Here is a 15,338-nt window from a genome sequence, read left to right on the forward strand (position 1 = left end):
AGAGTAAAAGTCACGTTGGAAGGAAAAGGGGAGAGAGATATCTACTTACAGCTGCTGTCAGATATCCGATCGCATTCGCATGGCGAGGAGGTAACCTGATCGAGCGGGGAGGAGTGACTTTACCAGGGAAGGCTTGAACCAAAAAAAAAAAAATGTCTTCTTCTTCTGCCGGAGAAGTCACAACAGCAAATGACATCAAGAGGGAAAATGTGAAGGAGGTGGATACGCGGGAGTGCATCAAGCTTGTGGCGCTGGACGCGGCGGAGTTGCCCATGGAGCGCACGACTCCCAGCACTGACGCGGTGCGCACTGAGCTGTTGGTGAATGCCGCTTCCTCTCTTGCTTTCTCCCCGGAGCAAGTGGCGTGTGTCTGCGAGGCACTGCAGCAGGGAGGCAATGTGGACCGGCTGGCCAGGTTCCTGTGGTCCCTGCCACAGAGTGACCTGCTACGGGGCAACGAAAGCATCCTGAAAGCTCAAGCCCTCGTAGCTTTCCATCAGGCTCGGTATCAGGAGCTGTACAGTATTTTGGAGAACCACAGTTTTAGTCCGTCCAACCACACCTTTCTGCAAGATCTGTGGTACAAAGCGCGGTACACCGAGGCGGAGAAGGCGCGGGGTAGACCCCTGGGCGCAGTGGACAAGTACCGAATCCGGAGAAAGTATCCTCTCCCCAGGACTATCTGGGACGGCGAGGAGACTGTTTATTGTTTCAAGGAGAGGTCGCGGAACGCACTGAAGGATCTGTATAATCAAAATAGGTACCCGTCTCCAGCGGAGAAAAGAAATCTCGCCAAGATAACCGGACTCTCCTTGACCCAGGTCAGCAACTGGTTCAAAAACAGGAGACAGAGAGACAGAAACCCGTCGGAAGCACAATCAAAAAGGTGAGGCAACAAAAGGAGCACGCCACAGACCTTTTCCCGTCACAGATCGCTCATCAAACGGCAATAAATTTTACTTCTGAAGATTATGTGCGTAAAAGGCCCTTTAATTAAAATGAACGCCGATTAACTTTACCAAGTATTTAAAAGTTGTTGTTTTTTTAATGGAAAAGCGGCTATATTATGCAGTTGGACCAAGTTCGACTACTGACAATACCGAGTGTATTTCATAATCGTCTTGCCGGCCTCACAAATAAGAACGAACAATTTAAATCATTAACTATTCATAGTTCAGAAACACAAAATTTTATTTGTAAAAGGGGTTAGGAGCACGCTTTTAATGTTTTGAAATATGAAGCTGTTGCCATTCAGATCAAGTTTCAAGTGCGTTGGTGCTAAGAGGCATGGAAACCATAAGCAACAAAATACACACTTCAGCGATTAAACTATCAGACGCGGGGAGTGGGCAACTTTAATGAGACGGTTCAAAAGATGACTTGAAAGGTTAAAATCTTCTTATCTATTCGTGGTGTGTGTGCGTGTGTTTGAGCGCGCGCACGCACACACTTGGTGGTGCGCGTGTACTCAGTAGCACATAAATCATTTTCATGATCATGACTTCTTTTTTTTGCCCTCCCCTTCTTCCTTTTGGATCAAGAAAGGATCTCAGAGCTTCCATCAACTCCTGCGCTTCATTTCATAATCCCGCAGACAAACAGACTGACATGTGCACGCTATTCTTTCATGTTTCCCTCTGAGTGAACAAAGATGACGCACACCTGGTGGAGGTGACCCCTCTGTCTCTCTAACCACACACGCGCACGAACGCGCGCACACACAGAGGCATATACACACCATTGTAAGCTGTCTTAAAATCGCCAGTAAAAAAATAATAATTTCAAAGTTTTTAAATCTTTATAAACCTTTGATTTCGTTCTCTTTTTTCCCCTGTTTTTTTTTTTTTAAACTTGTGACACCCTTTTATATTTTCCTGGAAGTGGTGGGTTTAGATGCGTGTGTGTTTGTGTGTGTGTGTCCCTTAGGGGGGAGTGGGGGTGTGAAGTGGTGCAGCTGTTTTAATCAGTCTTTTAAAAGGGGGCTAGTAAACAAAATGAGGCTGCTAATATAGCTGCTCCTATTCTTTCACTTTGTTATTCTTGGAAAATTAAAAATAAGAATTTTCACTGGAATGTCCCAAATCAGAGGCAAAACAAATAAATAAATACTTGAAGCCATTTGTCCTGTCAGAGCTGGCATTTTGTCACTCCAGAATTTATTGCGCCAAATGGTTGCACGGTTGTTGACGCTGCCTGGTTGTTGTCCATGCAGCTCTCCATGAGGTAAGAGGGCTACACAGACACAGCCTGCCTTCAAAGCTTTGTAATAACCCAGCAATAAATGTGAGTCTGTGTGCTCTGGCTTAAAAGCAAAATGTGGGTGGAAATGAAATGAATTCCATTATACGAGTTTATGGTCTAATTGTGTCGGTGTTTATAGTGTTCTTCCTTCCCAGAAACATATACAAATGGTACACAAATTTTCCCTTTTTATTTTCCTCTGTTTTGTTACACACCATTTGCCATCTTTCTCCCTCCTCTTTTGTTTTTCTACAGTGAATCAGATGGAAACCACAGCACAGAGGATGAGTCCAGTAAAGGCCAGGAGGAGCTGTCTCCTCGTCCTCTCTCCAATTCTTCAGATGGGGTGATAACCCACGGGAACCTTCCTATTCAGACGGGACCTCTGGACAGTGGGGTGGTCATCCAACAGATCGGGGACATCAAGATGCCTCCTGGATCCAGCAGTGGCGGTCTCTACAATGGAAGTCTAGTGACCAGTAACACGCCCTCTACTGTATTTCACAATGGTGGATCATCTTACCTCCACTCACCTGGAAACATCCTCTTCAACGGGCTCAATTTGGGCATCCAGCCCCTGGCATTTAATCCTCTGAGACCCTCTGGAGGGGTGCTGCTGGGGGGCTCTGGAGTGGACATGCAGATGCAGACAGGACAGGACAAAGGACTAGGGAATGCTGAGGAGTCCACCCTGCCATATGCATCTTACGCTGGCTGTGTGAATGGGTCAGAGGTGAAGCTGGAAGGGGTTCACACCATGGCTGCCCAGAATGGCGGCTCCTCTGTTCTGACATTCAGCTCCCCATCAGGCGCTCTGCAGCTGGGTGGCTACAGCCTGGTCCAGGTACCAAGTGGAGTCTCTGACAGCGATGGCAGCTCATTACTCAACAGCGACGTAGGTCTTCCTCCCCTGCAGCTTTCTTCTGCCTCCTCTTCTTCAACAATTACACAACAAGGTGGGTTCATGAAGTGATTTGCTGTCTAAGATGATTCAATTTTAATACTTTGATCTTCTTTTTTACCTTTAGAGGTTACGTGGTCATGTGTAGCTGAAATGTTCATGGAAGAGACTGAGTCAGAATGGACATGGATACAAATATAACTATGCTAAGAATAATTGTACTTTAACTATTCTCACTAAGGAAGCAACAATGTCTCATAAGGGAGATAAAAGATTTTTAGATAAAAATTAGAGCCATCTGCTGTTGATTTTAATAACAGACAGTTATATATGAATCAAACTGTCTTTATATACTTTTAAAGTCAACAAAAGTACAAAAACAGAATCCAATGTTGTATCAGAATGAAGATCTGAATTAAATCTATAGCACAGAAATCACAGCCTTATACCACCTTGCATTATAATACGTGATTGTTGCTCTTTCCCCTCCTTAAATGTCCCCAGTGGTTTGTCAACAGGTCTCTACTACACCCACCCAATATATCTGACCTGCTTTATTGGCTTGTCTGTGTTTGGGCCATAGCCCTAGGGGCTGATGGTGCACATAACACAGACCAGAAGAAATATAGAAGGGACACACACACACACACACACACACACACACACACACACACACACACACACACACACACACACACACACACGTATATATAGAAGTGGTGGTCCTTTTAAAACCCCAGAGATGGATAAAAACAAGTTCTGAAGTCACCATCACTCATCATCATTACGCTCTTGATCTCCAGAGCAGGGGAGGGGAAATATGTTGAGACAATCAGAGGCCATGAAATGCACTAACAGGGAATAAGCCATTACAGCACTTACTTTGACATGAAGCAGAGAATGTAAACCAGGATGAATAATTAGAAGAAGAAGAAAAAAAACAGAAAATTGCAGCTTTCTCTTGAGTTCTGGCAGCGTTATTCATTTGTTCTCTGGTGCAACTGCAGGGTCGATCTTAACGTCCTCAAAGTGTGTAAGACACACAACAGCAATTTTGCGGCCAAGGCCTGCTGTAAATGGAACGCATAATACTGCAAGAACCGAAGAGGGGATCAGGCAGCGGGAAGGGGATCTACTGCAGCCAAACTGGAGAAAGATATATGTATTGATCTATTGTTGTATCACCACAGGTACCATGGCTCTGAATAATGTAGCAGTGAGTTCCTCCAGTGGCGACTCATTCGAGCAGCAGGACAAACTGACCATGGCATCTTTGCACCACAGTACGGTTCTCTACAGCATGAGCAATAGCGGCCAGCCATCCATCAAGAAGGAGCCTCTGGAGGGAGGTGTTTATTCCTCGTACCATCACGGGCTCCACTTGGACCCCAGTGGTCAAATCAACTACTCCGGTTCAGAAGAGATTTCCTCCAGCCGAGGTCCCGCCTCAACCGCCGAGGTCACTGCCGTCAGCTCATCCAGCCCGGACTCAGAGGTCTACACCACCCTCACTGTCAGTACACCCCTGATGGCTCAAACAGAACCGAGCAACCACCACCTCCAGCCCACAGAGTACCTTGGGGGCCACGAGGTCCGAGGGGCACCGTCCTCACACCTGATGGGCCCCGGCATGAACAACAACTACATGAACCTTTCAGAGAGCAAGGTGGATGGCTCGGGTTCAGGAAGCATGAACGAAATGGTGCGGGCAATGTGTGGGGAGATGGAGGCTACGGAGGGAAAGGAGCTGGCCAAACTACAGACAGTGCAGATGGATGAGGACATGGCTGACCTTTAACCTCAAACCTCTCCCTTTTGCAGAAGCACTCAAGTCCGCCCAAGCAGTGATATGATGAATCTTTTTACTCCTTTTTGTGTGCGTGTGTGTGGGTTGTTTTTTTGTTTTGTTTTTTTTAAAAAAAACATTCATTTCCTTTTCAATGTTAAATTATTTGCATTCATTTGACTTTTACAATGCACTCAAGTCAGAGAGGAGCCTAGTAGGTGGGCTTTATCAGTTTATCACGAAATAATAATAACGATGGTGATGTGCTAACAGAAGACGTTGCTGTAAGCGTTTAAGCCGTGTCTAAATGTGCATTTTTATAGACTGCACCTGCTACTTCCTGTTGAGTGGATTTGATCTGCAGAAGCAGGTGCTGGAAAGCCTCGAGTCATGTGACAAGGATGTTCCTCCAAACTAAATGCGTCATCTGGGTCAAACCAAAAAGGTCATGCTGTAGGGGGAACAGCAAGTGAGCCTCTATGATAATGGTCAGTTAAACAGCAACAGCTTTACTGAAGGACTGCACACGCGTTTATAAAGAGAATAGGTCACTAAACACACAAAGCTGCTGATTTGGGGGTGGGGGAGTGTCCTTCAGTAAGCACTTTAGATTGTCTACAAAAGCCTCACAAATCAGTACTAAAAAGTGCAGCTTTTTGTGCTTTAACTCATACCAAATGAGCTGGGAGGGTTCAAAAATGGGACAACATTTAAGACAAAATGTGCCTTTCTGCTACTTAACATACACAATGGCATTGGCCTGTTTGGGCATTTGCACTACCATAGTGACAATACAACGGATGTGTTTCAAACAGCCTTTGTGTTGAGGGTTTTGTCATGTGTGACACACCTCAACAAACGCACAACCCTCTCGGCAATGGCTCCTATTTCAAGCCTCATCATCAACCTGTGAGACCAGCATATGAACGATGATCAAAAAGGTCAGCTCGCACGCTGGACGTCACATGTTTTTTCTAATGCTGCAGCTAATAGTATGTCAACTTGATGTGGTGACACCGTGCTGTATCATCTTCCATTATGACCCGTCTCCATGATGTCAGTGATCACGAATTATATTTTTTCTGTAAAAACCAGGTGCAAACATCACGTATGCTTTCGAAAAGTATAAGGAACAAAGGGACAGAAGTTATGGACGTGACTAAGTGGACAAATTGTGTTTTTGTTTTTTAAATCGTCCCACTTTAAAAACAGAGAGAGATTGTGGTCATTTCTCTTTGCGTGGCATCATCGTGTTTGGGACACTTGTGCCTTGTACTTTTTTAATCTTTGTCTTGTGACTAACATAAAATGAAGCTCTGTTGTGGCTCGTGCGCTGCCACGCAGCTTCAGAGATTTCCCACTGTCACCGTCGCCGGGACATTAGTCGGGTATCAACTGAGGGAAAGACACAGGAGTGCAGAGCCCATTTGCTTTTCACAGCAGGAGTTCTCGCTTTCATACGTGACCGTAAGCGGGACATTTCAACCTCATGGCCAACTCGCACCATGCATATTTATCAGTGGATCTACATGCTAGTGGCCTCGTAACACTTTTCTTGAGGATCTGTGACATGATCCTCTCATTTGAGTGGGCATTTCAGTGAAAGTATCCTCAGTGCTTTAATGTCATAAACCAAAAACGAGTTGTGGGCAAAAGATAGTCTTTTTTGTGTCTTTGTTGCTTTTTGTTTTTTAATCTTAGTTTGAATTATATGTTTGTTATCTGAAATTATGTGAATGTATTTTTCTAAATCTCCATACTGCAATAAAAGTTTATATTTATAAAAACGGAAAACAGGCATTTTTAATTCTTTCTAGAAGATGACTAATAGCGTTATTTAATTCTCTTTCGTCACAGCATGTCTGAGATAAATGGAAGTTTATGATGGACAAAAAGAACATCTCATCTCAGTGTTTTGGAGTCCTGTGCAGCCAGATTGTGAGGATACGGGGTTGGGGAGGGGTGAACTGGCACACTTTAATCCAGCGAGCCTGGTGCAGCTCTCTGCAAACCTGCAGTGATCGTTTGCACATGCCTGGCAACCTGGAGTTCATTAGGCCTCCTTTTCTCATCTCAGTCTCTGTAATTCAAATAAACAGCAATGAGATTTCCAGAGGTAAAGCTCCTTTTGGGTGGGGGGTCTGCAGCTCCCCACAGCTCAGTCCAATCCAATGGTCTTTTCCCTGAGCGAAGGCCAAGTCCCCCACTCCCTAACTTCAACATATGGAAGAATGAATCTGAGGTGCTGTCACTCACAGACACAGAGTTGATCCAGAAAAGAGCCGAGGCTCTTCTCAAGGCTTGAGGGGATTCGCTGTGAATTCATGAATCACAAGCCAATACTTGTTCGCGCAATGGGCACCTGACCAAACCAGCAGTGGAGAGATAAGATGGAGACAAAGTTTGACAAATGAATGAACAGCAGGGGATTTTTATTTTCTGCAGTGTGTGTCTGTGCTGGATTATAGGAGTCGTCCTTGCTCGGGGAATCCTGGCTACGGGAGTTATATATGATCTAGCTGATGACCTAAATAAACAGAGGCTGTTTGTCTGTGCTCACTGTTGAGTCACAGAGAGGGGGAGAAGAAAAATGGCAGGGACTATCGGGAAAGGGAGAGAGAAGCAGGCAACCTGGATAAAGTTACCTGTGCACAGGTGACCTCGTTGCCATGGGCAGTGGATTAGCTGATTGTTAGGTATCAGGTAGCTCCTCCTGTAATATTGAAGAGGGTGAAAACAGCTTTGTTGGAGCCCAGAACAATATCCCATTTGCAGCAGGATCCCATAGTCTGTGGATCTCACGGGGAGGGGAGAGGAGGGTGGAGAGGGGGAACAGAAAACTCCAAATTCCACCTTTGTGTATTGTGCCTATGAATTCAGCAGAAAAGGAAAATAAGCGCTGCCACAAAGACGGCGTGTTTGGATTTCTACAGCAGAATGTTTAAAGATTTCATAAATAAAATGCTTTTTTATGGGCAAAAACAAAGAAAAAAAACCCCAGGACATCCCCAACGCCAAACCAAACAGTGCAGTGGATCATTTTGTCCACAATTTCAAACACGCAACGTGAAACATACTCAGGCGAGCAGTTAAAAAGGAGGGAACTCCCCCAGAACTCTGGCCTTATTAAAAACACTGACCTCTGATCTTTCAGATGGTTTCAAAGCTGACATTTAATGCGGCGCAGCAGACTGCAAGCCATATGTAACATGACCTGGGGAGCACGGTACTCCGCTGCTCCACGTCCCACTAATGAGAGGGCAGGGGTCAGCGGGTACCAGCCTGCCCTGTACAGACCCACCATACAGGCCGAGCCCCGGTCCTGGCACAAACAGTCTGCTGGCTCCAGCCGGGCTGTGGAAAGTATGTGGCAGTGTTTGAACTATGGAGGGGAAATAATGACCTTGTAGAGTTTTCTTTTACCTCCTAAGTTGTTGTTTGGCAGAGTGTGAGGTATGCACACATGTCTGCTGCATCACCCAGTGTGGCAAGAGATGGGGTGGGGGGATGCAAACAGCATGATTCACTGCTTTGTTCTGGAGCACAAGGACAGAAAACATAACTCATGAGGACAGCTTTAAGTGTGCATGTGTGAGTCTGAGTGTTTGTGTGATGCACTCACATTCTCTCTCTCTCTCTCTCTCACAAACACACACACACACACGCACACACACACACACGCACACACACTCAGGGGCAGCAGCTGGGAGGCAGCATCAAGTGCACACCACAGTGGTCAAAGGTATTTCCCAAAGAGAAAAAAACACCACTTTGTAACAGGAGCTGCGCACATGAGGACTGAAGTGACCAATGCAGACCATAAGGCGCACCCGCACACCTGCCACACAACTGCGCGACTCCTAATACCCAAATACCAGCTCATCCTCCATCCTCTCAGGGTTTTACATTTGGACTCGGATGCGAAGTATTGTCATGGCGCCCCCTCCCTGCCAGAAGGCACACATGGCTCCCCGGCACATCACGTTGAAATTGTTCCCTTTTTAAATTTTTTGTTTTGTTTGTTTGTTTATGGATTGGTCTGCCGACCTCGTTTGTTTATCCATCCAAGAAAAGAGTTTCTCTAAAACATGGGCATGTGCTCCTCCACATGCCCGGAGCGTGTTTACCGAGCAGAGCGCAGTAAAAGCCAAGGCCGTAATTGCATATTTGTGGAGGTGGTCCTCTGAGGAAATGCGTAATGATTTTGATGAGGAGGGGCGGGTGGGTGAGTGGTGATGGTGGCAGTGGTGGAGGGGGTCTAACCCCAGTACACTTGTACCAGGTCTAATTTTCCAACATGACAGGAAACTCTGTTAAGCTGATAATTGCAGCTCCAATTTCATTTAACTCACTCATGTCAACAGTTGTGTTTTGTTTTGAGAGAAGGAGCTGCCTTTTTTTTAAACTGCCATCCACATAACCGGATAAACCTCTTTTACTCCTAATCGAAGAGACATTTAGAGCATCTTGAATGGGCAAATCTCCGAGGCAACGAAAGGGTTTACTTATATTTACTTATATTTATTAATCTGTTGCCCAATGTGGAGTCAGTCATATGTGAGCTGCCATATGAAACTAAGAAATACCAGGCGTCACTCATAACCGGAATCCACCTATGCGTTGTTGATTTGGGATTTTTTTCCCTTTAAATAAATAAATGATTCATGTTAAATACATGTTGTTGGAGTGACATTTTCCTTTAAGGGGAAAAAACCCCACAATGCTCAAACACCATGGAGACTAAATCTGACATTTTTCACTCAATTTAAACAGCATCGGCTTTGTTCCAGTCCATACAGCTGAAATAGCACTTTGGATTTAGACAGACTGAAAACCATCTGTTAAGTGAGCCAGTGCTCGTTTCAATTTTCCTCTATATTTGAGGGGGAAAAATTAACCCTACAATAGGAAACTTACCCCCCACCACCCCTCTCTTTTGTCTTTTTGACGATGACATTTTTATGAAGTGTTTTCACTGTTTTGAGTTGTCGCGCACTGAAATTGAGTAAAAGTGCGACATTTCACCTATTTTTTTAAAATCAATATTGCACAAAATGCTCTGGTGTATGCTGCTGTCAAAAGGCTAATTAGTCCAAATAAGGAGTTGGAAGAGCATAATTCAGAGAGCTCAGATCAATGGCCTCCTTTACGCATAAACCCCAGATTAATGAGAGAAGGGGGGAGAGGGGGAAAAAAGTTTATTTAATTTTTTTCTGTGAAATCGGTGCTGGATTTCAGCAGCACACAGGAAGGGAGTCGGGGTTTATAAGTTAATAAAGGACGAATGAGACAGCGTGGGGACAAAAAGAAAAAAAGTACAGAATGAGGAATCCCTGCTCCCTGGAACGAATAGGCCTAACGACTGATAGCCTATCCGAGTACTGCATTAACTCCTTGTCGGGGTATGAGCAGACCAGCACTGGCCGTGGCAGAGGGGGAGAGTCCACATCTTGAAATAATCTCGCCCCCCGGGCTGCTCGGGTTAAAGGAGGAGGCGCGGCGCAATGTGGTAGAAATATTAGAGAAACCCGAGAGCCGCTCATCAGACAGCTCATTTACTGAAGCACTGAGGGTTTTACACAGCCCGAGTGCTGCTTACACCCCAGCCTAGTCCCGTGTCCACCTACCTCAGAGGGTTTTTTTGTTTGTTTTTTGCATAGGGTATCCGCTTTTACTCTTGTTCCACATTATAAATCCCACAGCATTTGTTACATTTGAATCAAATTGAGGTTTTGGGCTTTTAACTGCGCATGTGTGAGAAAAGTGGACATTTGAATGTTTTCTGTTTTTTTAAACAATAATATATACTTTTTTTCCCCAGTAGCTATAATTTGAGCTTGGTGAGACAGCGGTCCATCCAAGAGGAAAGTGCTTCAAATTAATGAACACACGCTAAACAATTCGTTTCAAATTTCATAAATTATTTGTTTTTCTGCATTGTTTCCATTTAATATACTACACAAATTAAATTCTCGTCTTTATGACCTCGAAAATGAGATGCTGCATTTCAAGGGCCTGTCCTTTCAGCGAGTTCAAATAGCAGCATAGCACTGAAGCGATCACGTGGATGTTTCACCCGCAGTTTTGAATTCATTTTCTGTTTTTATTATTTAATAGCCTGGACATTCGCCCATATTCCCGAATATTGAGACGTTTTGTTTTTCACACGTTTGCCCGTAAAATCTTACAGCGTGATTTACAGCCTTGCTCCAGAGTCTTTAGAAGTGCATTTTACTGAGTTTGACAGCACTAAAACGAGTTCAAAGCATTAAATCTTTATCACAAAAATATGCCTTAGCGAGATCTAAGGTCTTCAAAAACAAAAACGTTTTCTGTGAAATTGTTTTTGGTTAAATTTTGTATATATTATAATTCAATCCCGCCCCATATAACATATTGAAAGGGGGGTTTAAGTTTCAGACTCTGGTGTAGATAAAGAAATGTGATCTATATGGCTCAAACCAACAACTGCACCACCGAGGACCAGTGTCGCAGTGAACTCATTTACTAATGGATTGGTTTAGAGTTTCACCCCGCAGAAAACACTGGAGCCAGTGCGGTGCCCGTCTAATCCTTGAAATATAAATGTATAGGCTGCAGACTGAATGGGGTCTCTCCAGAAACCCAGTGATAAAAAGGAGAATGAAGCAAAAGAGTGGCATCTTTTATTTGTCCGGATGGGCTATAATATTAATATTAAGACTCACGTGGATCAGCAAAATGTTTGTCACCAGCAGGATGGATTTTATTTTATTTCAGTTTTATAAAGTGTGTATTAAGTGTTTATGTGTTATTATTATTCGTGAGGATGTTTGGCAAATTGCAAAGGTCCACTATGATATTTTAACAACCTCTCTCTCTTTCCCTCTTACTCTCACACACACGCACACACACACACACACACGCTTAAGTGGCTGTTTTCCTACTGGTGGTCTATGGGCCGTAACACGTTTGGCAGGTAGTGTTGGTTCCTCGTATAAAAGAAGTTCGTAATGGCGCATAATGGACCCAGCTATCTGAGGAACTTATTAAATTATATCACCTCATAAAATAAACGGCTTTTGTTAATTAATAGGATATCAAAGGTGAGGGTGAAGCAAAAATGTGCAGCCTGCATGTAATTATGGTGTCCACAACACACAGTGATGGTAAATCGAAGAAAAAAAACAGAAAGCAAAAGAAAAACAAAGACTTGGGATTGGTTAAAACAACATAAATTTCAGCAAAAAATAAAAAAAAATCTTCTGGGTTTCTACCTAAAACTATTTGTTTATAAAAGCAGACTACAATCTCTGTTTTAATCGAGCATAAACCTGTCTTCAAAAACCAAAAGCTCTGTGTTTTTGTGGGTTCACCCTCCACTGACTATGATTACTGATAACGTGTGGAGGGAGAGCATTCTGTGGTTTGGTTTTTTTGTCCCACGCGGGAAGGTCTGCCGTCCATAGTCACCGTTTAAAGAAGATGTAGCCTCCATTCAGAACACGTTAATGCGACTTTTAAGAGGTCTGTAATAATTGATTAGTGTTTAGGTGCTGCTCTGCTCCCTCGGATGAAGCGGGAGAGGGACTGTGGGGGCGGGAGGTGGGAGCGCTCCTATTTCAGCCCCTGACGCACTGCCTCTGGGGAGGAAACGGAGCTGCAAACTCAGTCCTGCTCTGCTGTACAGGGTGCAGGGCAGAGGGAGAGCCAATCACCGAAACGCAGAGGCTCCCTTTAAGCCTGACATATCTCCAACAGGAACAAATTGTCCCAACAATCAACATCCCAATCTGCTGCGCGCATCAGGGGCTGGAGTGGAGTGGATAGCTTCTAGGCCCGTGCAGCGCGGTCGGATTGCGCTGGATTGCACCGCGAGGACTCACAATTAAACGAATATAAACAAAGTCAACGACAGCTACCGCTTCTTTTTGGATAACAGCGCAGAGGACTGAGCCCCGGACATCATGTCTATATTACCGTCCTTCGGGTTTACACAGGAGCAAGTGGCGTGCGTTTGCGAGGTGCTGCAGCAGGGTGGAAACCTGGAGAGGCTCGGCCGCTTCCTGTGGTCGCTGCCCGCTTGTGATCACCTCCACAAGAACGAGAGCGTCCTCAAAGCCAAGGCGGTGGTGGCCTTCCATCGGGGGAACTTCAGAGAGCTTTATAAGATCCTGGAGAGCCACCAGTTTTCTCCGCACAACCATCCGAAGCTGCAGCAGCTCTGGCTCAAGGCGCACTACGTGGAGGCGGAGAAACTGCGGGGCCGGCCGCTCGGAGCTGTAGGGAAGTACCGGGTACGGAGGAAATTCCCGCTGCCCCGCACGATATGGGACGGTGAGGAGACAAGCTACTGCTTTAAGGAGAAATCCAGGGGGGTGCTGAGAGAGTGGTACACGCACAACCCATACCCGTCCCCGCGGGAAAAGAGGGAGCTGGCCGAGGCCACAGGACTGACCACCACGCAGGTCAGCAACTGGTTCAAAAACAGACGGCAGAGAGACAGAGCCGCAGAGGCGAAGGAGAGGTACGTGAAACTGTCACAGCCTCGCTGCTGTCTCACTCCATGGCAGAAAGCGTTTAGTGTTTTTTTTAAAAAACATGTTTCAAGAGCAAATAATTCTTTGGTAAAAATGCTTTTTGTAAGTGGCTTCAAGCAGCGAGAATATAAATGAATCAGTGACAGCGCTCTGACAGCGTGGCCCTGAAGTAATCCTGAAGTAAAGAGAAAAATATAAATCCTTCTCATGCGAAACACCTCATTCAAATCGTCCACGCACTGAGTATTTTAGGACGTGTTCACGTTTCCACATCAGATCTGTCCTGATAACAGTGAAGGTGTTAAACAGCAGCGAGATGTTGTCAAACGCTGAACTCACTTCAAAAACGCCTGACTTGTCTCGACTCGAATTGTAATCCAAAACAATTTGAAATCCATCAACGTGACTTCTTTTTTAAAATTTCTTTACAAAAAAAAAATCATAATAAAATAATATGAAACTTTTTTGAGACCATGGAAATTTGAAATATGTTAGGCTGTGAGGTTAAATTAGGTTACATGGGGATATAAATGCGTCTAACACACGACTTTTACTTTAAACAGATCAGCAAATGTAGATAATATGCGGTGAAATTAAAAATCAGGAAAAGAATAAGAAGGCGAACAATAATAATGTTTTTTAATCATTTCTCTCTCACAAAGGACAAATTTCGTTGTTAGCAAAAACGCTGCGGTTTGTGCGCAATATCCATCCACGTTTACAAACTAATAAAGACGTTTCCTCAAGGCCCGCCTCGCTGATATAATGTCATCTACTAAACTGAGAGCATTTTTCTCTAAATTTCCCCGTTGTTGTCATTTCCAGGGAGAACAGCGAAAATAACAACGCAGGCGGCAACAAACAGAACCAGCTGTCCCCTCTAGACGGAGGAAAGTCTCTCATGTCCAGCTCGGAGGACGAGTTTTCTCCACCTCAGAGCCCCGACCAGAACTCAGCGCTTTTGCTTCAGGGCAACATGAGCCACCCCGGGGCCTCCGCTTACCCCATGTCCGGACTGGGGGCCCCACAGCCGGTGCACGGCATGCACGGACACCCACACCAACTGCAGGACTCTTTGTTGGGACCTCTAACCTCCAGTCTTGTGGATTTGGGCTCTTAAAGAGGCTGTCAGACGATCAGATTCGACAAAAGAAAACAGGAAAAAAAAGAAAAAGACTGATAAGTGTATCAGATTAAATACATGTATGAAATAACACTATAGTAGCCTATCTTATAATATAGACTGACTTGTCTGTCGTTAAATTTGGTTAGAACTAAATTCCTTAAGGCGCTTAACCCATATACCCCCTCCACGACAGGAGCTTTTCTGATCTCCTGCACATGGAAACACACAAACAGGACCTTTCTGAAACTCTTAACGAAACACTTAACTGGACTGCCCGTTTGCTTAATTTATGATATTTTGTTAAAGATAACAAACAAAAAAAAATATAGCGACCTCCTGCTATGGAAACTAAGAGGTAACGTTTTCATTAGAGTCATGGTAATTAGTTTCCAATAAAACAAAACTAATTAATTTGTCTCTGTGTTATTTGTGTATTTAGCGAGGGGCAAAAAAAAAAAAGGGGGGGGGGGGGGGGGGGGGGGCTGGTACTGCCTTTTATAAATCCAAGCAAACCAAAGGAAGCACGCCATTAATAGGACAGATTTCTATTATCTTTCTTTTTTTCTTTTTGGGGGGACTTGAATGAGCCCGTCCTCTGACAACTGCACAACAACTAAACAAATCTCCAAATCTGCACGGGTGGGATTTGAATCGGAAATTATTATAAGTCGCCTTTTTTTCCTTCCAGCACGGACGAAATCCTGTTCTACTGGTTCTCAGCTTTTCAACAATAAACCGAGAGTCATGACGGGAAATTTAATTCAA

General features: G+C 44.6%; 3 protein-coding genes across 3 annotated transcripts in view; 2 read left to right on the forward strand and 1 right to left on the reverse strand.

The window, feature by feature from the left end:
• mnat1 (MNAT1 component of CDK activating kinase) overlaps positions 1-68 on the reverse strand; it is a 36,743-nt gene extending 36,675 nt beyond the window's left edge. Inside the window, exon 1 of the mRNA XM_080871891.1 lies at positions 50-68. The gene's annotated coding sequence lies outside the window, so the exon portion shown is untranslated. The remainder of the gene's footprint in view (positions 1-49) is intronic.
• On the forward strand, positions 16-6,735 carry six4a (SIX homeobox 4a). Its single transcript, XM_080871883.1, has 3 exons — positions 16-886; positions 2,497-3,197; positions 4,333-6,735. The coding sequence occupies exons 1-3, from the start codon at positions 153-155 to the stop codon at positions 4,938-4,940; spliced, it is 2,043 nt and encodes a 680-aa protein (XP_080728009.1). The 5' UTR covers positions 16-152; the 3' UTR covers positions 4,941-6,735.
• Positions 6,736-12,554: 5,819 nt separating this feature from the next.
• Positions 12,555-14,984, forward strand: LOC308389290 (homeobox protein six1b). Its single transcript, XM_080870593.1, has 2 exons — positions 12,555-13,434; positions 14,273-14,984. Exons 1-2 carry the CDS (start codon positions 12,875-12,877, stop codon positions 14,565-14,567), a joined length of 855 nt encoding a protein of 284 aa, XP_080726719.1. The 5' UTR covers positions 12,555-12,874; the 3' UTR covers positions 14,568-14,984.
• The last annotated feature ends 354 nt before the right edge of the window (positions 14,985-15,338 follow it).

Source organism: Rhamphochromis sp. 'chilingali' (assembly GCF_963969265.1).
Source record: "Rhamphochromis sp. 'chilingali' genome assembly, chromosome: 21".
NCBI classification, from domain to species: domain Eukaryota; kingdom Metazoa; phylum Chordata; class Actinopteri; order Cichliformes; family Cichlidae; genus Rhamphochromis; species Rhamphochromis sp. 'chilingali'.

Bases quoted from the DNA above. Each gene is read 5' to 3' on its own strand.
- six4a (XM_080871883.1), top strand. From the start codon at position 153: ATGTCTTCTTCTTCTGCCGGAGAAGTCACAACAGCAAATGACATCAAG. The intron at 887-2,496 runs GTGAGGCAACAA...GTTTTTCTACAG, and splicing joins TCGGAAGCACAATCAAAAAG to TGAATCAGATGGAAACCACA. The intron at 3,198-4,332 runs GTGGGTTCATGA...GTATCACCACAG, and splicing joins TTCAACAATTACACAACAAG to GTACCATGGCTCTGAATAAT.
- LOC308389290 (XM_080870593.1), top strand. From the start codon at position 12,875: ATGTCTATATTACCGTCCTTCGGGTTTACACAGGAGCAAGTGGCGTGC. The intron at 13,435-14,272 runs GTACGTGAAACT...TGTCATTTCCAG, and splicing joins GCCGCAGAGGCGAAGGAGAG to GGAGAACAGCGAAAATAACA.